This window comes from Saccharomyces eubayanus, chromosome IV (genome assembly GCF_001298625.1).
Source record: "Saccharomyces eubayanus strain FM1318 chromosome IV, whole genome shotgun sequence".
Lineage (NCBI taxonomy): Eukaryota > Fungi > Ascomycota > Saccharomycetes > Saccharomycetales > Saccharomycetaceae > Saccharomyces > Saccharomyces eubayanus.
The window spans coordinates 550,369-569,670 of NC_030979.1; the positions used below are offsets into that span (position 1 = coordinate 550,369).

Genomic DNA, 19,302 nt, shown 5'->3' on the forward strand with positions numbered 1-19,302 from the left:
AACAACAAAACAAGCAAACAAAAAAACAGAATAACATGTCATTCAACAGTCCATTTTTCGATTTCTTTGACAACATCAACAACGAAGTTGATGCCTTTAACAGATTGTTAGGTGAAGGCGGATTAAGAGGCTACGCGCCAAGACGCCAATTAACAACTGGTCCTGGTAAGGATTCGACAGGTAAGGAAATTGCTAGACCAAATAATAATGGTGGTGCTCTTTATGATCCAAGAGATGACACATTGGATGATTGGTTTGACAATGATTTGTCCTTGCTGCCATCCAATCTCAGCTTCCCCAGAAGTGTTGCTGTTCCAGTTGATATCTTGGATCACGATAACAATTACGAGTTAAAGGTGGTGGTTCCTGGTGTTAAGAGCAAGAAGGATATCGATATCGAATACCATCAAAACAAAAATCAGATTTTGGTTTCTGGTGAAATCCCATCTTCTTTAAATGAAGAAAGCAAGGATAAGGTCAAGGTTAAGGAGAGCAACTCTGGTAAATTCAAGAGAGTTATCACTTTACCAGATTACCCAGGTGTCGATGCTGATAACATTAAGGCAGACTATGCAAGCGGTGTGTTGACTTTGACTGTTCCGAAGTTGAAGCCTAAAAAGGATGGTAAAAACCACGTCAAGAAGATCGAAGTCTCGTCTCAAGAGTCATGGGGTAATTGAAAATGGCTCGGGATCCCACGAAACTTCCCCTGAAAAACTCTAGCTACGTGTCTCTGATGTATTTTGGTTGACATTCAAAATGCATACATGTTACTAATAGAATTTTAGGTATATAGGTCTACAATAGGGAGTTAATTTAGATATATATGAGTTTATGAATAAAGAATAACATCGAGTTGATTTAGGTTTTAGAGAGACAGCAATGTCAGTGCAGTGTTTCTGATAATGCGGATTGTCTGTGGTCTCTCGATGCTTTCAGTGTCGTTTTATTTCAGCGCGAATTGCAGCGAGAAACACGTACCGAATCGAATGGCTTGTCTAATATTAATTATTTAAGAAATATTTATATTCTGAATCGCGTTGATTTTTGCATCAAAAACACGCGAAGAAATGGAAAACTACTATAAATAAACAATTAAAATCGAAGTTTTTAAACAGAAGGGAAGTAAAATAAGAAGATAGGAAGGGAGAAAGATTCTCAGTAGGCGCAGAGTAACCGCTATATTACACGGTAATCCATCTTGATAAACTTCAAATGCAGATACCAAAATTCGAAAATAAACCGTTCAAGCCTCCGAGAAGGGTTGCATCAAATAACAGCTCCCAACTTAAGCCAACCAAAACCAGCTCAACTCCCATATCTAGATTAAATGTTACGACCCATTCAAAAAGAAATGTCCCAGCAGAGACACCCCTGAATGTTGCTAAAAAGCCTAAGATTCTGGTCTCAAATCAAAAAGTCAGCTATTTTACTATCATGTATAGGAAGCCGACCACCAAAAAGCACAAGACTTGGAGCGGCGATGGTTATGCTACATTGAAACCTGATAGCACCAAGATGACATTTTATAATGAAACAGGAAAGCTTCTTGGGTCAAGTGCTTTACCAAATGACTCGGGTTCTATTTTTGAGACATTTTTCAAAGTGGGTTCTAATGAAGTGCAGTTAGATTATGAGTTGAAGGATAGAATAGAAATAGAAAATGCCAAACAAACTTTATCACAAGCAACCGGAAATTCTAGCTCGGCCGCCATAGATACAACAACCATAGCGCCTTCCGCGAACAATATTGGTGGCAAATTTCAAATGCCTTTGTCTCAACTATTTACGTTGAACACTGTGAAAAGGTTCAAGTCAGTAACAAAGCAAATGAACGAGCATATGACTGTACCAACTAACAACGTTCGAAATCTTCAAGCAAAGAAGTATTATCCAGTGTTCGATGTTAATAAAATTGATAATCCTTTAGTAATGAACAAAAGCGAAGATGCTGAAGTCGACGTGATCGTTGATCCTTTGTTAGGTAAGTTTCTACGTCCGCACCAAAGAGAAGGTGTGAAATTCATGTATGATTGTGTAATGGGTCTAGCGAGACCTGATACTGAAAATCAGATTATTGATTGTACTTCTAAAAGTTTAGTCTTGGAAAACGACTCAGATATCAACGGATGTCTATTGGCCGATGACATGGGGTTGGGTAAAACATTAATGAGTATAACCCTGATTTGGACACTCATAAGGCAAACGCCCTTTGCATCAAAAGTTTCACGTTCGCAATCAGGTATACCATTGAGTGGCCTCTGTAAAAAAACCCTAGTAGTTTGTCCTGTTACTTTGATAGGAAACTGGAAAAGAGAATTTGGCAAATGGTTGAGTCTGTCAAGAATCGGCGTTTTAACTTTGAGTTCAAAAAATTCACCTGACATGGATAAAATGGCAGTCAGAAATTTTTTGAAGGTGCAACGAACTTACCAAGTCCTAATTATTGGTTATGAAAAATTGCTAAGTGTTTCTGAAGAATTAGAGAAAAACAAACATCTTATCGACTTGTTGGTGTGTGATGAAGGGCATCGATTGAAAAATGGCACTTCTAAAATCTTGAATACTTTGAAGAGCTTAGACGTAAGCAAAAAACTTCTGCTCACGGGCACTCCGATACAAAACGATCTTAATGAGTTTTTCACTATCATAGATTTCATAAACCCAGGAGTCCTAGGAAGCTTTGCTTCTTTCAAAAGAAAATTCATTGCACCAATAACAAGGGCGAGAGACACCGCAAACAGATATAATGAAGACGTGTTGGAGAAAGGGGAAGAAAAATCAAAGGAGATGATAGAGATTACAAAAAGATTCATTTTAAGAAGAACAAATGCGATTCTGGAAAAGTATCTTCCTCCCAAAACAGATATAATTTTATTTTGTAAACCGTATGATCAACAGATTTTGGCTTTCAAAGACATTTTACAAGGAGCACGATTAGATTTTGGACAATTAACATTCAGTTCTTCGCTAGGGCTCATAACTCTACTGAAGAAAGTTTGCAACTCTCCTACATTGATCGGGTCAGATTCATACTACAATTCGCATATAAAGGATACCAAATCCCAAGGAAGTTACAGTCGTTCCTTAAATTCTGGTAAATTAAAAGTTTTGATGACATTATTAGAAGGTATCAGAAACAGTACAAAGGAAAAGGTTGTTATTGTATCTAATTATACTCAAACATTAGATATAATTGAGAACTTGATGAACATGGCAGGAATGTCACACTGCAGGCTTGATGGCTCTATACCCGGCAAACAAAGAGATTCCATTGTCACATCTTTTAACCGGAATCCAGCAATATTCGGGTTCTTGTTGAGTGCAAAATCTGGAGGTGTGGGGTTGAATTTGGTTGGTGCTTCCCGGCTTATATTATTTGATAATGATTGGAACCCCTCGGTAGATCTACAAGCTATGTCGAGGATTCATAGAGATGGTCAAAAAAATCCATGCTTCATATACCGGTTGGTCACAACTGGATGCATCGATGAGAAAATTTTACAGAGGCAGCTAATGAAAAACAGTTTAAGTCAAAAATTTTTGGGAGACTCGGAAACAAAAAGTAAAGGGTCCTCTAATGACGATCTTTTCAACAAAGAAGATTTAAGGGATTTATTTTCTGTCAATATAAATACCAAAAGCAACACGCATGATTTGATTTGTTCGTGTGAGGGTTTAGGAGATGAAATTGAGGAGCTTCCAGAAAATGAACAACAAGAAGTCATAAAACCGGAAAAGCGTAGTCCCACAACATGGACTAGCGCCTTGGAGTTACAAAAAGAAATGAATGAAGTAGACACCAAAGACGTTGCAAAAAAGTCACAGTCCATACGGCAGTGTCTTGCAAATTATAAACATATAGATCCAACAAGGCAAGATGAATTATTTGATGAGGTTATTACAGAATCTTTTGCAGCATTGAAAGACGATATCACATTTGCATTCGTCAAGCCTAGCGAAATATGTCTTATCGAAGAATGATACCAAAAACGGGACACTCATACGAGTATATACTAGATAACATGGCTAATATCTAAGCGATCTATTATGTTTGATATTTCTTATCCTTTTATAATAATAATATAGTCAGATTACGCATCCAGGCATGATTCGAAATTTTGTTTGCTTAGTGTTTTTAAATAAATCTTATTTTCTGATAACGAGCGATATCGCAAGAGCGGAGACCTGAAAGGTCCGAAACAATGGCCGTGAGTCAAAAAGAATGCCATTGCGAAAAGCCTGTCAATAAGAAGTGAATTGAAAGGTGAGGATCAAGCATCGCGGCATGAAGTTAACGAATCTGTTCAGATCAGTCCTCAAGTACCGAAAAACAAATCTGAGCTTACTTTTGTTGATCACCTATGTTGTTATTGCAGTACTCTACGTTTTCGACCATGAGTATTATAAATTTAACTTGCCAAAAAAAGATGAACAACCCGAATTTAATGAACTGTTAGAAACGGCATGGACAGATTTACAAACTATTACAGCTTCTTTCCATCCGTATACGTCTAGAGATAATGACAAAGTTCATGATTACTTACTAAGCAGAGTTCAGGAGATTACAAAAAATGTTTCCTTCGCAAGCATTTCCGATGATAATGATAGTAAAAGATCGATACTATTTCAACAGCGGGACGTTTTCAATGCGTCCTCTGATATCTCAAGAGTGATTTATTTTGAATCTTCCAACATTTTAGTCAAGTTAGAGGGACAAAATCCCGACCAAGAAGGATTACTTCTATCAGCTCATTTCGATTCTGTGCCCACAGGCCACGGGGCTACGGATGACGGCATGGGTGTGGCTTCTTTATTGGCGAACCTCGAATATCATATCAGGCATAGACCGGACAGAACCTTAATCTTCAACTTTAATAATAATGAAGAGTTTGGCCTGTTGGGAGCATCGGCGTACTTTAATCATCCATGGTCCGTTCTAACTAAATACGTCATAAACTTAGAAGGAACTGGTGCTGGTGGTAAAGCAGTGTTGTTCAGAACATCCGATACTTCAACTGCAAAGATATATCAGCAATCGGTTAGAGCTAACCCATTTGGTAACTCTATTTATCAACAAGGTTTTTATAGTGGATATGTCAGAAGTGAAACGGACTACAAGGTTTATGAACAAAATGGCATGAGAGGTTGGGACATTGCATTTTATAAGCCCAGAAATCTTTATCATACCATGAGGGACTCTATACAGTACACTTCCAAGGCATCTTTATGGCATATGCTACATACCTCTTTGCAATTAAGTTCGTACGTGGTGTCTAATTCACTAGACACGGAGGATCAAACACCTGCTTGTTATTTCGATTTTATCGGACAGAGTTTCTTTGTTATGAGTTCCAAGACATTATTTTACTGGAATTGTGTATTTTTGTTAATTTCACCCATTGTCGTAATCGGCCTGTATCTAATTTCCCGGGATAGGATGACTTGGAAATCCTATTCTTGGCTTTCGTGGATGCGCTTTCCACTTTCATTGTTATTGGGTATTGTTACTGAAAAGATTTTCTCCAACGTTGTAACACGTATAAACCCTTTAACGTTTTCGAGAAACTACTTTTGGCCTCTTTCAGTGTTTTTCACTGAAGTACTCTTGGCCAATTACATTGTAATCAATTTATTGAATCGCTTTTCCCCTTGTAACGATATGAAAAGTTTATCAATTAACGAACTGTTTATCATCTTATGGGTCACTTTATTGTTTACGTCGAAAATGTTGTATAGTTCTGGATACAAGTATACAGGCCTTTATCCACTCTCGGTATTGTTTATACTAACTACTGGGGCTGCTATATTGAGGCTGTTAGGATCTGCATTGAGGCCAAAAGGAGGAAAGGGGCATGGCAGAGAATTTATGGATCACCACTCTGGTTATAGCTCTCACTCTCAAATAGATATCGAAGAAGAAAACCACGAGGACACTCAACAGTTCCAAAATCAATCCGCATCGCTGCAGGACGAACAAACGAGTATACAAGAGGATAATCGATCAACCACTCTTTCTGGGGCGCCACTTCACGTTAACGATGATCAGGACACTGATTCAGAACCACCACAACATGATGAAAGGGCACCTTTATTAAAGAGATCCAGTCACATCAATAACCTACCAAATACTATAGAAGCTTCTTCAAAACCAAAATACATCGACTATGCATGGATTATACAATTTTTAGTAATTGTACCATTATCGTCATTCATTCTGTTCAGTAGTGTGGATGCTATTATGGATGCGCTAAACCAAACTGTCCAGGAAGGGAATAAAGCTACACTTGACATAATTAAATTTGGGATGATGGGTAGTATTTTAATCGCACTACCAATTTTACCTTTTTTTTACAAAGTCAACTATATGACTATATTATTGACTGTACTACTTTTCTTGATTTCCATATCAAAAACACTTTTGGAACCACCGTTCACAAATAACAATCCATTAAAGGTAAGATTCTCTCAAAATATTAATTTGTCCCATGGCGATGATGCTAATGTACATGTCCTAGGAAGAGAAGGAAATTTTTTGAAACCAATGCTTGAGGATTTACCAAGTATAAAGCACAGCTTCACACCAATAAACTGTAATACTATTGCAAATGGAATGGAGCTTTGCACGTATGACGGAATGAGGCCAAACTTATTGAGCTCAAATTGGAAAACGAACATCAGTGACATGCTGAAGATCCATATTCTACACGATAGTCGAAATTCAACTAACAGATCCCCTTACGAACCAATAGTTGCGGAGCTGCTTCTGGAGGTGAAAGAGAATAGAGCATGCACGTTATCGTTTAATGGTAAGTCCCATGAAAAATCGCCTGTTAGAGAAGTTACAGTTTACCAAGGCAGAAGTTCTACTTTGCAGGGCTCAAATACTTCAAAAACGATCAAATGTAGTTCTGGCATAGATGAATTGCAATTGCATAAACTTGACTTCGATCAAGAAAGTTATCGAATCGGGGTCCAGTGGTTCCCAAAAATCTTAACCGACAACAATATAGAAGATGATAATCTGGATACAAAAGACGAGCTATCCGTATCGATTAGTTGTTATTGGGGAGAGTATGACTCGGATTCAGTTGTGAATGGTACTGCTGTTAGGAAAATCCCAGCATTTGACGAATTATTGAATTATGCACCACCAGCTTTTTCATTTACAAACGAGCAAAAGGGGCTAGTGATTGTTCAAGACGCTGTAACCTTATAATTTTTTTTTTTTTTCATCAGTAGTTTATATATTGATTTAGTACCTCTTGCTTCATAAATATCCTTTTTTAGTTTATGTCAGCTAAATATAAAAAACAATAAGCGCCTGAGAGTTTTTAGAACCGAACAGTCCTTTAAGATGGTTTGATGAACAGTGTGAGCACTTTTGTTCTATGACTTGGCAAACCGGGTCTCCCACTAACACGTTCAACTTCTTACATTGGGGATCATTACCTTTGAAATAACTGGGCGTAAGAGATTTGCATGGGAAAATAATACCGTTCGGCCTATTCCGGAAGTACTTCACTGCTGTGCCGGCCCTGAGTGATGCATGAAAAAATAAAGTTATACAAACTCCGCACGGCAGCGGAAACACGTAGCAAACTGAACATTTCAAGAAGTGTCAAACTTTGCGTGCTTGGCATGGCTTTGGGAATTGATGAGTGAGTTATTAGACACGTTAGATGTCCATGCTTATACAATGCTTATACACTGTAGAGACAGATCAATCTGCGCACACTTCAATACGAAGAATTTTTTACGAGCGTTTCTGTTTTGTTTTTGCCACGGAGGAAAACTTGAAATGGTTTATCTTTTTATCGGGGGGTGTAACTTATCAGAGCTCTGTTTAAAAGAGCCCACGGTATCCCAAATCGGCTGACACTAGCCGTGATTGTCCATTACTGCCATTCTTCACGAAAGTTTTTTTCATTTCATGTGAAGTAACGGAGAGTAAAAGGAAGCCTTTGGATATATTTAGACTGGACTTTCGTTTATTTAAAGTGCTAGAGCTTCGGTCTCGGAGTTTCTAGTATACTAGGAGCATTTGCTTAACAGTAGAACAGATGAAGGCAGACATTTTAAAATACGAAAAGGGAGACATTGTAAAGAAAAATAAAGTAGGCCGCTGGTTTCTTGTATCTCTCATTTCGGTTTCAACTTCTTTCGAGTACTATTTGCGCACAGTATCTTCTTTTACCTAGTTACCCTTTTCACTCTCTAACCATCTCTGAACGACACTTTTTTTTATTTTGCTGACACTAAAAAAAAAGGGTCTTACTGGCGCTGCCAGAAATGCTAAGAAAATACACTAGACACATCGCGAGGGTGGTATTTCATATCAAGCCACAAGATTCTGTTTGCTTTCTATGTTGGTTTATCGATAGAACATTTTTTTCTCTAACACCTTCATAAAATAATTCAACTACTCTTGCTATCCTATTAGTACTTAATATTAGCTATTTTTAAAAACGCCTTAAGATGGATTATGGCTATTTTCCCCCTTCGCAACACATGGAAGAAACAAATGGTGTGGATTTCTGGATAGATAGTAATGTCGAATTTACGCAGTATAAAAGGCCCAACTCTTCTACGTCCACACTTACAAGAGTCTTAACGGACACTACTAATATATCGAATAACAGCGGATCTCTGAAAAGGAAAACAGTCAAGCACAAAAAATTCTCGCAAAGGAAAATATTCAACAACAGTGAGTATTTTGACTTCGACAAGGGAAGTTCTGACTGTAAACACGTTTTGAAAAGTATTTCCAAGCAACTAATTTTCCTCCCAAGATGCTTTCAACATCACAGTATCCGAGGTTGGATGAAAGACCGGTACTCAGAGTTTGGCTACAAGATAAAGAGAAACCAACATTGCCCTCCATCTGCATGTGTACAGACACTTTACAACACGAACAGGTGTGATAACGGGCTGTTTACTCCCAGTGATTTAGACTCTCTGATCTTATATAAATTCATGAGATACTCCGACAATAAAAAAGAGCTGATGTGCAGATTTTGCCAGGGCAGTAATTGGGTAGTTGCAGAAAACTATCTAAAGCATCTATTTTTTGCGCACGGGATTTCGTCTGAATTCAAGCCACACACACTGTACCAATTTGAGTCTAAGCTTCTGAAAATCCAAGGAAAAAATGTCAATTTCAAGATACAAGTTTCGAAAGAGTCGCAGTTCAGCAAAAAAATCCTGAGCTCGCTCGTCGTATCCGTCATCCCCTCTCCCTTGGCATATTATACACAGACGTTGAATGGGGGGTTTAGAAGAATACACGTGAAATGCCCCTGCTGTGAAAGTTGGATTCGTTTAGGTTGGTGCGAATACGATGAGATTATCAAGGATTCCTACCAGGATTTCGAGTCGCTTCGAAATCTCAATGCAAATTACGACGGGATGTCGTATATCCAAACCCGCAATCGGGAAGAGATTGAAGGAATATACGAAAACTATTTCACCCACTATATCCTATGCGATTTGGCAAGGTTCCGAACCAAATGTCTATATGTTCAAGTTATAACAAAATAAAAGATACGTGTCTGCAAAACATAAAAAAGGAAAGTAACATTTACAAAATAACCAAAAGAAACAAATTGCTCTCTACTACTGGTAATGTGAGCTAGACAACAGCGAGCGGGCTTGAAATTGGACTTATCTTCCCCCATCCATCCATTTCTCACCCCCACAAGAAAATGGAAACAATGTCACCCGAATCCAACAGCCGCTCGCAGAAGAGAAAAGAGCCCCACTGAAGACGGATGTTCAGGAAAGACAAGTACCAAACACAGGGCAAATATCAAAGCCAGGGGAGACGCAACAATAAGATAAGCATATGTACATATATACGAGCGTAACCGGGTATGTAGTTGTAATAAGGAGCATGAATAGCATTACTGCATAAAGTCCACTCCGCGTGGCAGATATACACTTATTTATAGACCTGTCCCTGCCGTTTCCCCACCACCTTATGTGTGCACGGATGGAACGGTGTTGCCTTGATATGCGTTAGCGCTAAACCCATTAACCTAGTCTGTAACCATACAAATCGGTCAGTTCCCTCAAGGCCTTTTCTATCTTGACCACCAACAACCCGTAGGGAAACGTACTATCCGCAAGGAACAGCAGCAGGAGGTCGCTATTGGGTATCTGGCCAACACACGCGTGCAGATCCTCCATCTCGTAGGTGTATATGTTGACCTTGGAGGAGTCCATCTCTACAGGGTAACAGCTTTTCGAGCTCTGCTCCCCTGGATCGTTTTCGTCCTCTGACCACTTGTCTTTGATCAGCAAGCTCATCATTTTCAAATTATTGACCGAGTTTATTTCGTTTATCGAGTTTTTCGGCACGCTACTGTCCGAGGTCGCATAGGAAAGTATACCTCCATTTGTGGCGGTTAGCAGTATCGAGGACTGTAAGTGGGAAGTCTTGAAATCCACCGAGCTGAGATCGTATGGCTTCAAAGTGTTCTCCAGGAACACTTTGACGTTTTCAAAATGAAGCATCACCATCTGGTCCTCTTCTATCGACTATATTCCTCCTGCTGGCAATGAATGTATTATTATTTATTTATTTTTTATTTCAATCTCCTCTTCATCTTCCCTTAATTAGGAAACATTTGGTCTTTTTCCTTGCATGCCAAATGAAGAAAATCACCTTTTCTTTTTCCTCGTTGCTCATTCTCGACCATCAGTACTTACCCGGCTCCGCCCTACACTCATCACCCTCCACGACGAGCACCGAATTACCGTAAAGTGCAAAAAACGAGATGGCGGGCCACATCACTATGAACGGGATTCCTGGCTGCTGCGCCCACGCGAAAAAAAAAAGAAATGCAGTGCCAAACGGGAAAGACGCGCCACCGTTTCGGGCCCGCACGCCCGTCGTGGGCGGCCAGGCACCAGGCACCGCAGCGACCGTGTCACCACAACAAACAAAAGCAACGGGTAGTAAACAACCATCCCTCCTGGGATCAAGATCAGGTTTTGCACTGCAGTCGTGAGATCGGGCAGAAAATTTTTCGATAGCGTGCGTGGGCCGGTATAAATATTCACTGTCTAGCGATCATGTTTCTCGCAATCAACGGATCTCTCTTGCGTTTTGTATTTAATAAACGGAGGTCTCTCTTTTCGTTTTTCTTTCTTCATCTTTTTTCTTGGCTTTTCTTCTCCTATCTTCTTTTTTTAGAACACCATCTTTGAGTACACTTCGGCCATTTCAAGAAAAGAAACTAAATAAAAAGAGTTAATCGTTCATTCGCTTCTACACAGTTTAATCTTTCCCATCTTTTTTTGAACAAATCTCCTAAGCTATTAAGAAACGTTTATTTGACTTTTAAAGATCTAGTTTAATTTTTACTATTATTCCATAATGCAATTCAAGAACGCTTTGACCGTTACTGCTCTATTAGGTTCCTCAGCTCTAGCTGGTATGTACAAATTTTCTCCTTTTTCCCCCCTTGTTTTCTTTATATGCGACATGTTCCTTTTACCCCACTGGAGTGAGTCTATTCATTAAGAGGCTTCTTTCACTCCATTTTTGCTGTATGATAATTTTTTTCTCCAGTCTCGATGAAACGCGGCGAAGTGAAAAAAAAAAACCTTCCAAAATAGGAAATGTTGGTCAAGATTTCGTGAAAAAAAAAATACATGCTTCGAAAATGGTTTACTTTTTGCTACGAGTATAGGATGCGTATGCGCAAATAAAGAATTACACCGACAGTTTTATTAGTCGATCTGGATTACTAACAGTTTATTTTTCATATTTTATTATTTTTAAACAGCCACCTCTTCCTCCTCTATCGCATCTTCTTGTAGCATCGGCACCACCGCCACTGCTACTGCTCAAGCTGATTTGGACAAAATCGCTGGCTGTAGCACTATTGTCGGTAACTTGACCATTACCGGTGACCTAGGTTCAGCTGCCTTGGCCAGTGTCAAGGAAATCGATGGTTCTTTGACTATTTTCAATGCCACCTCTCTGTCTTCATTCTCCGCTGACTCTATCAAGAAAATCACCGGTGACTTGAACATGCAAGAATTGACTATTTTGACCTCTGCTTCTTTCGGTTCTTTGGAAGAAGTCGACTCCATTAACTTGGTCACTTTGCCTGCCATCTCTACCTTCTCTACCGATTTGCAGACCGCCAACAACATTTATGTTTCTGACACTGCATTGGAAAGTGTCGAAGGTTTCGCCACTTTGAAGAATGTTAACACTTTCAACATCAACAACAACAGATACTTGACCTCTTTCCAATCATCTTTGCAAAGTGTCTCTGACTCTTTACAATTTTCCTCCAACGGTGACAACACCACTTTGGCTTTCGATGATTTGGTTTGGGCCAACAACATCACTTTGAGAGATGTTAACTCCATTTCTTTCGGCAGTTTGCAAACCGTTAATGCTTCTTTGGGTTTCATTAACAACACTTTGCCAGCTTTGAACTTGACTCAATTGGCCAAGGTCGGTCAAAGTTTGTCTATTGTTTCCAACGACGAATTATCCAAGGTTGCCTTCACCAACTTGACTGCCATTGGTGGTGGTTTCATCATTGCTAACAACACTCAATTGAAGACCATTGACGGTTTCAGTAAAGTCCAAACCGTCGGCGGTGCCATTGAAGTCACCGGTAACTTCACCAGTTTGAACTTGTCTTCTTTGAAGTCTGTTAGAGGTGGTGCTAATTTCGATTCTTCCGCCAGCAACTTCTCTTGTGACGCATTGAAGAAGTTGCAAAGTAACGGTGCTATTCAAGGTGACTCCTTCGTTTGTAAGAACGGTGCTACTTCCACCTCCGTCAAGATGTCTTCTACTTCTTCCGGATCTTCCAAGAGCTCTGCCACCTCTTCCGCTTCTTCCTCTGATGATTCCTCTAACGCTCAAGCCAGTGTTTCCTCCTCCACTTCTTCATCTTCCAAGAAGTCTAAGGGTGCTGCTCCAGAACTCGTTCCAGCTACTTCATTCATGGGTGTCTTTGCTGCCGTTGCCGTTGCCTTGCTATAGGATTAAAGCAACAATTGCGTGTTAATTATTACTTTAATTTCTTCTCTTCACCCCCTTAATGATTTCTTTACCATTCTTTTTTTTCTTTTCTGTCAGACGGTTGGTTCATCACTAAATTTTATATATAAATAAAATTTTAGTGTTTTTGATATTTTTGTTTATTTCTTATTGTTACTATATTATTATTGTTTTGAAGTTTCAATTTCTCCATTTTTTGCTAGTCCAATTTCAAGAACAACCGTCCAACAAAAATGTTTTATTCTAACCTTAGCTCTACCTAATATAATAAAAATTGATCTAAGTATCTAAACAGAAAAAAAGTAAAGAAAGAAAGAAGAAATAAATAAATGAAATAAAAAATATAAAAGAATTCTTATTACGGTTTAAAAAAGCCCGATTTTTTTTTTTCAAGCTTGAAGTTTGCGAGAGTCGTTAGAGTTCTCTAGCACGTTAGCCTCTTAAATAGCAAATCCATTATTCATACATACTTTGTATCAGTTAGTTCTTTAACAACACTTTGTTCAAGATTCTGTTTCCGAATTATCAAAAGGCATCATTGCTCGTCCCCCTTTATCCCTAGCAACGACAGCACTAAAATAAAAAGGGAAATGGAAATAGTCTAAAAATTGTTTGATTATATACACATACTTTCCTACATAAGATAAGGTATGAAAAAGTAATTGAGTAATTATGTAGATTCTATCACATTATCATTATCTGCCTTCTTTGGCTAATCTCTTGGCTCTCAATTTTTCGGCCATGGTCATTTTCTTTGGAGCAGAGGTTGAAGCTGGAGTAGCTGGGGTAGCTGGAGTAGCTGGGGTGGACCCACCTGCGCCTCTACCAGCCAATCTTTGTTCAATGGCTTCTTCCATCTCTCTTTGCTTCTGAGCCATCAAATCTAACTTAGCTTTATCTGGGGAAACAGTAGCCTTTGGTAAGAGACTTGGTGTGCTTGGAGGTTCTCTGTTTCCGGCCCGAGGAGCGAATGGAGTAGGTTTCTTAGCAGCGGCAGCTTCCTCCATTTCTCTTTGTTTACGGCCAGCTTCTGCGAGTTCTTGGGCACGTTTTTCTCTTTCAGCATTGGCAATTTCTTCCTTACGTCTTGCGATAGCCTCTTGGTAACGCTGTTGACGAACTTCTTCGATTCTTGCTTTCTTAGCAGCTTCTAGTTCAGCCTTCTTTTGATTACGGAGTTGGGCTACTTCACTTTCTTTGGTACCTGACAAGCGTTCTTTCAATTTCAAGTAATCGTCAAAGACCATGGCCAAGTTCTTATGGTCAGTCATTCTGGCTTCATGTTCACCCTTGGCCGCATCGACAATCTTCTTCTTCATCATCTCATAGTCGGCAGTGTCAGTTTCTTGTAACGCATCAACTTCCTTTTGCAACAATGGCAATTCTACCTTTCTTAAAGCTCTTTCGGTATGGTCCAATTTTCTCATAGCATAGTCCATACGGTTTTCTAATTCACTCTTGTTCTTAGACACTTCAGCAATAATAACTTGCTTGATAGTGTCAAGGTCTAAGCTCTTAGCTTCGTTAGGATCGATGTAAACATGGCCCTTAGCGTTAACCTCAGTAATCATTTTTGTGATTTCTCTTTCCTTGATGATTTCAAATTCACGCTTCTTCCTCTCGATTAAACGACGATGAGATTCTTCTTCCAATTTAGCTTCAATGGCAGCTTTTTCTTCCAGAATACGTTGTTGTCTGACTTCGGCATTTTGTTCGGCATTTATAGCAGCGTGTTCCATGTGCTTTTGTTTTTGTTCTTGAGATCTTTTAGCACGTTCGTCAACAATCTTGGAAATCTTTTCAAGATCGCCCTTGTTCTTTTGAATCAAAGTTTCACGGGCAATCTTAACTTTCTCCATATAAGAAGCATTATTGAAACTGTCAACATCATGTAAGACGTTGGACAGTTCAAGTAACTTGTTGTGAATATATGAATTACGGATAATAACGGGATCGGATTCTTCTTCCTTTTCTTCGCCGTCCTCCTTTGGTTCAGTCTCTTCGGCTTCTTGTGGTTCAAGAGCTTCTTCGGCTTCCTCTTTTTCTTCTTGACCTTCCAGTTCTGAACTGTCTTCTTCGGGAATTTCCTTAGATTCAAAAATGTCAAATGGATCTTTTGCGAAAATAACTTTAGCAGACTCGTGGTCAATGGAAATAGAGACGTAATCTTCAATAGCAGCTTGTAATAAAGCCTTTTCAATGTCCCAGCCAGACAAGTCTAGTGGAGCTGGTAGAGTGGCAAGTTYATACAATTCAGATTGAGAGACTGTAGTGAATTTTTGAGAGGCAGCGACAAAAACTCTTCTCATAATGACATCTCTTAACTGTACAATGTATTGACTGAAGTAAGGCTTTGAGACTAATTTGGTCAATAAGCTTTCCAAATCTTGTTTGATTGTGTCGACATTGAAGTTGGCTTCAACGATGTTGTACAATTGTTTTAATTCTTCGTCAACCTTACCGTAAATGGATTCATCTGCAATAATAGATTCCAGCATTTCCTTTCTAGTTGGCTTAGTTTCTAAGTTCAATAAACGGTACATACGTAAATGAGGATCGTAACCAATAGATGGGATTTCGTCCAATTGAATAGAAATGGCGGACAAGAAAATTGTGGAAGAATAAGTCTTAAATTCTTCTTCCGTAGCCCTTGGATTGGTAGAATACAATTTATAAAATTTCTTCCAGGCAGTGGTGTGTAACAGTGGATCACCGGAAACAAAGAAGACCTTAACAAGGTTTTCGTAGTAATTAGCCAAAGTTGAAGGCTTAGGTGCACGCTTGCATGTCTTCATTAAGTGGAAAACATCTTCAATAGACCTATAAGCTTCGTGCCACAATTCCAATTTGACAGAAACGTCGACTTGTTGGAAACGTTGATCCAAATAACGTTGCAAAGTATCAGCATCACTCAAGTCAACTAAGTTGTTACCTGATTTGCTTTGTTGGTAGTTGGCAGCGTCTAAATGCTGACGCAACATTTCAGCTAATCTCTTGAATTCGTTCTTACGTTGATATTTCAAACAGAAATGCATGGTCTTCTTGACTACACCAGAATAAGTAATTTCTAACAAAGCGTTGTTTCTCAATAAATCTAAAACAGCACGGTATGATTCCCAAGTGAATCTTAACCATGAAGTAATAGCTTCGTCATTGAAACCAGCGACAGATTGATCTTGTTCGTAAACAGAAACTAACAAGTTTTCTGGAGTGACACCACCTTCCAAATCGTCATCGATTTCTTGCTTTTGAAGTTCATCAGCCCTAGTTTGTTCGGAGGTAATCTTTGTTTCGACTAAATCAATAAATTTACGAGCGACAGCACCGACAGATGCCAAACCTTCAGGAGAGCCTTGAACCAGTTTTTTGTATTGGTGCAAACCATCCTTAAGCAGCTTACCTTTCTTTAGATCAACACCGATTTCCAAAAATTTGAAAACGACTGGTTCGACAGTGGAAGGAGTGGCCCAACGGATTCTTCTAGCAGTTATGAAGTCGTGTAAAGATTGTAAAGCAGCTTGAGTTTCGCCGACAGAAATAAGCTCGTCGGCTCTCTTAACAGCATTTTCAGGACGGAATGGAGGAGGAGCCATCTTGGTATATCTGAAGCGTTTGTTCGTTTCTTCAAGAAGTCTTTCTTGATAACTGCGGAACTATTCTCTTTTCAATTTCCAATAAAAAAATTTTTCACTTCTACCAAAAACGCCTTCAGTTAAGCGCTTGAAAAAAAGAATAGATCGTTTACCCGGTAAATAAAGCTGCAATGGATAGAGTACAATAGCGTGAATTGAAGGAAGCATCGCAGTAATTTTGGTAATTTTATATGATTTATCATTGAAATATATAAGATAAAAAGAAAATCTTACTCATCATAAGTTGCTTGAACCAAGAGAGGTAATGGAAATATATTTTGTACGTACAAAACGTGAGATAATCACGCAGATTGTGCCATCAATTCAACAATCTCATTAACAGGATCTTCATCATGCCTTGCAGTTTCAATATTGGTTAAGGTCTTCTTGATACCGACATTAAAGTTAGGACAACTGCGTGACAATTCGTTGATAACTTTAACCCTACCAGCGTCATCGAGAAATTTAGATTCTATCATAACGTTATTCAATTCATCTAGGTTTGTCATATTTGGAACTGCTATTTCATTGTCAAAACAGCTCAGGATATCCATTTGTTGGAGAACTGAATAAGTTGAGGTAGTTGTCATAATTAGCAAACGGCCATCTTGAGGGGGTTTCCGCTTCAGTGCGACTTTCAGCATTTGTAAAATATTATTTGAAAATCTTGGACCAATTGGCACCCAATCAACCAGAGTCTCTAACGAATCGATAACGAGAATGTTTAGAGGAGATTTATATGCGTCTCTGAAGGTGTTATCGATATAGGCAATTTTGGCGCTTTCTGACATACCTGATAACTCATTAGGTGATATTAATCTGATAAATGGGAATCCGGACTTTAAAGCAATTTCAGCGGCCAATGCTGTCTTACCAGATCCCGCAGGGCCGTGTATTAATAGAGACACTAATCTAGATTTCTCACTTTCGCGAACTTGACGAACGTAACGAGCCCCATTCTTTAAAATTGAGCTAACTCTTTCGGAATAAAGCATCATCCCACCTTCTACACATGTTTTTAAATCTTCTTCACTGATACCAAAAGCAGGAGTGACATCATTAAGAGCATTTAAAAAGTCTTCTCTTGTTACTTTAAGTTTTGCTATATCCTTTGTGTTGAGTTTTGTCGCTCCTTTTCCAATGTTAACGGTTTTGTTGATGGCAAAGGAACTTGCACTTTTCACTAAACCTTCAATTTCAGCACCGGAAAAATTGTTAGTTAAAGCCGCTAACTCAGCCAAGTTAACATCGTCGCTCATCATATTGTTTTCTCTCATTTTTTTTGTCTGAATTTCAAAAATCTGCAGTCTACCTTTTTCGTCCGGTAAATGAATTTCAACCTGAACTTCGAATCTACCTGGACGTAAAAGAGCAATATCGATCAAATCTTTACGGTTGGTCATACCAATGACCAATATATTATTCAGTTGATCAACACCGTCCATTTTAGCCAGCAATTGATTAACTACATTGTCACCTACACCAGTACCATCACCTCTTGAACCTCTCTGCTTGAAAACAGAATCCAGTTCATCAAAAATGATGATATGTAAGGAAGATTCATCCCCCTTGGCCTTGTATTCTGCTTCTGCGTCTTTGAATAAATTACGGATGTTTTCTTCTGAGGAACCAACATACTTACTTAAAACTTCAGGACCGTTAACAATCTTTGGCTCTTTGGCGTTCAGCATTGTACCGATTTTTCTTGCAATTAATGTTTTACCAGTACCTGGAGGACCGTACAATAGTAAACCTTTAACGTGAGAGATACCCAATTTTTCAATAACTGAAGGTGGAAAAATTCTGCTCGCAAAAGCTCTCCTAAAAATTTTGGTGAATTCTTTATCTAAACCACCAACACCTAAGTCTTCAAATTTGAAATCTGGTCTGATAACAGCATTTGACCTTGGTCTTAATGAGTTCGATGATTTCAAATTAACTAGTCCATCTCTTCCTTTAAAAAAATTGATTTGCGTTTGTTTTGTCAGAATTCCCTTAGTCTCTATCCCTGTTGCAACAGCGGTTGTCGGTTCAATATCTCCCAAATCGATTGCTTGGACATTTCTAACCTTAAGATCAAAGAAATGACCCTGGAATTCCATAATAAGGTACTGAGTTGGAGAGAATATTTGAGATTCATAACAGCGGACGAATTGTTTGGCTAACTCATCTTGATCGAATACCGTGTTGACCGCCTTTCCTCTAGCTCTGAATGAAATATCTATGTCTATCGAACCAAGATACGATTGTTTGCTGGAATACTTGAATAAATCAAACGCCTTTGCTTGAACCTCTTGGTTTAGAGACCAACCACCCCAAGTACGCTGATTACCGTTGAACCCGATGGTTCCAGGTGGAACCTCGTTAGAGTGCCTAGTAGTGAAAACAAATAAGTTGTCGATGATGATGTAGATATTGTTAGGAAAATCATTGGGCGAAACAGCGGCAACGTTGGCCAGTGCATAGGAGTTATTAGGGCAATTTGACACTTGTAAATGGCGTGGACGGGTATCTACGTTTGTCATATCTGGTGGGGCGTGAGTTGCAGCAGCTTTTCCGAAACCTGGTATCTTGAACATATCCAATTTATAGACGTTGAATATACAGTCTTAGTTGCGAAGTTGGTCTTGTCTCCTA

The 19,302-nt window shown here is 38.9% G+C and overlaps 8 protein-coding genes across 8 annotated transcripts; 5 read left to right on the forward strand and 3 right to left on the reverse strand.

The window, feature by feature from the left end:
• Nucleotides 1–35: 35 nt before the first annotated feature.
• Nucleotides 36–680, forward strand: HSP26 (chaperone protein HSP26; the record flags this gene model as incomplete). Its single annotated transcript, XM_018364311.1, has 1 exon — nt 36–680. The coding sequence occupies one exon, from the start codon at nt 36–38 to the stop codon at nt 678–680; it is 645 nt and encodes a 214-aa protein (XP_018223112.1).
• Nucleotides 681–1,215: 535 nt separating this feature from the next.
• RDH54 (DNA-dependent ATPase RDH54) lies at nt 1,216–3,984 on the forward strand (the record flags this gene model as incomplete). Its single annotated transcript, XM_018364312.1, has 1 exon — nt 1,216–3,984. One exon carries the CDS (start codon nt 1,216–1,218, stop codon nt 3,982–3,984), a length of 2,769 nt encoding a protein of 922 aa, XP_018223113.1.
• A 304-nt stretch (nt 3,985–4,288) lies between these two features.
• Nucleotides 4,289–7,219, forward strand: PFF1 (Pff1p; the record flags this gene model as incomplete). The annotated part of the gene is made up of 1 exon (XM_018364313.1): nt 4,289–7,219. One exon carries the CDS (start codon nt 4,289–4,291, stop codon nt 7,217–7,219), a length of 2,931 nt encoding a protein of 976 aa, XP_018223114.1.
• Nucleotides 7,220–8,478: 1,259 nt separating this feature from the next.
• On the forward strand, nt 8,479–9,540 carry ECM8 (Ecm8p; the record flags this gene model as incomplete). The annotated part of the gene is made up of 1 exon (XM_018364314.1): nt 8,479–9,540. One exon carries the CDS (start codon nt 8,479–8,481, stop codon nt 9,538–9,540), a length of 1,062 nt encoding a protein of 353 aa, XP_018223115.1.
• Nucleotides 9,541–10,032: 492 nt separating this feature from the next.
• Nucleotides 10,033–10,521, reverse strand: SLM4 (Slm4p; the record flags this gene model as incomplete). Its single annotated transcript, XM_018364315.1, has 1 exon — nt 10,033–10,521. One exon carries the CDS (start codon nt 10,519–10,521, stop codon nt 10,033–10,035), a length of 489 nt encoding a protein of 162 aa, XP_018223116.1.
• Nucleotides 10,522–12,040: 1,519 nt separating this feature from the next.
• Nucleotides 12,041–13,015, forward strand: ECM33 (Ecm33p; the record flags this gene model as incomplete). Its single annotated transcript, XM_018364316.1, has 1 exon — nt 12,041–13,015. The coding sequence occupies one exon, from the start codon at nt 12,041–12,043 to the stop codon at nt 13,013–13,015; it is 975 nt and encodes a 324-aa protein (XP_018223117.1).
• Nucleotides 13,016–13,728: 713 nt separating this feature from the next.
• RPG1 (translation initiation factor eIF3 core subunit a) lies at nt 13,729–16,626 on the reverse strand (the record flags this gene model as incomplete). Its single annotated transcript, XM_018364317.1, has 1 exon — nt 13,729–16,626. The coding sequence occupies one exon, from the start codon at nt 16,624–16,626 to the stop codon at nt 13,729–13,731; it is 2,898 nt and encodes a 965-aa protein (XP_018223118.1).
• Nucleotides 16,627–16,967: 341 nt separating this feature from the next.
• Nucleotides 16,968–19,244, reverse strand: SEC18 (AAA family ATPase SEC18; the record flags this gene model as incomplete). Its single annotated transcript, XM_018364318.1, has 1 exon — nt 16,968–19,244. One exon carries the CDS (start codon nt 19,242–19,244, stop codon nt 16,968–16,970), a length of 2,277 nt encoding a protein of 758 aa, XP_018223119.1.
• Between the last annotated feature and the right edge of the window lie 58 nt (nt 19,245–19,302).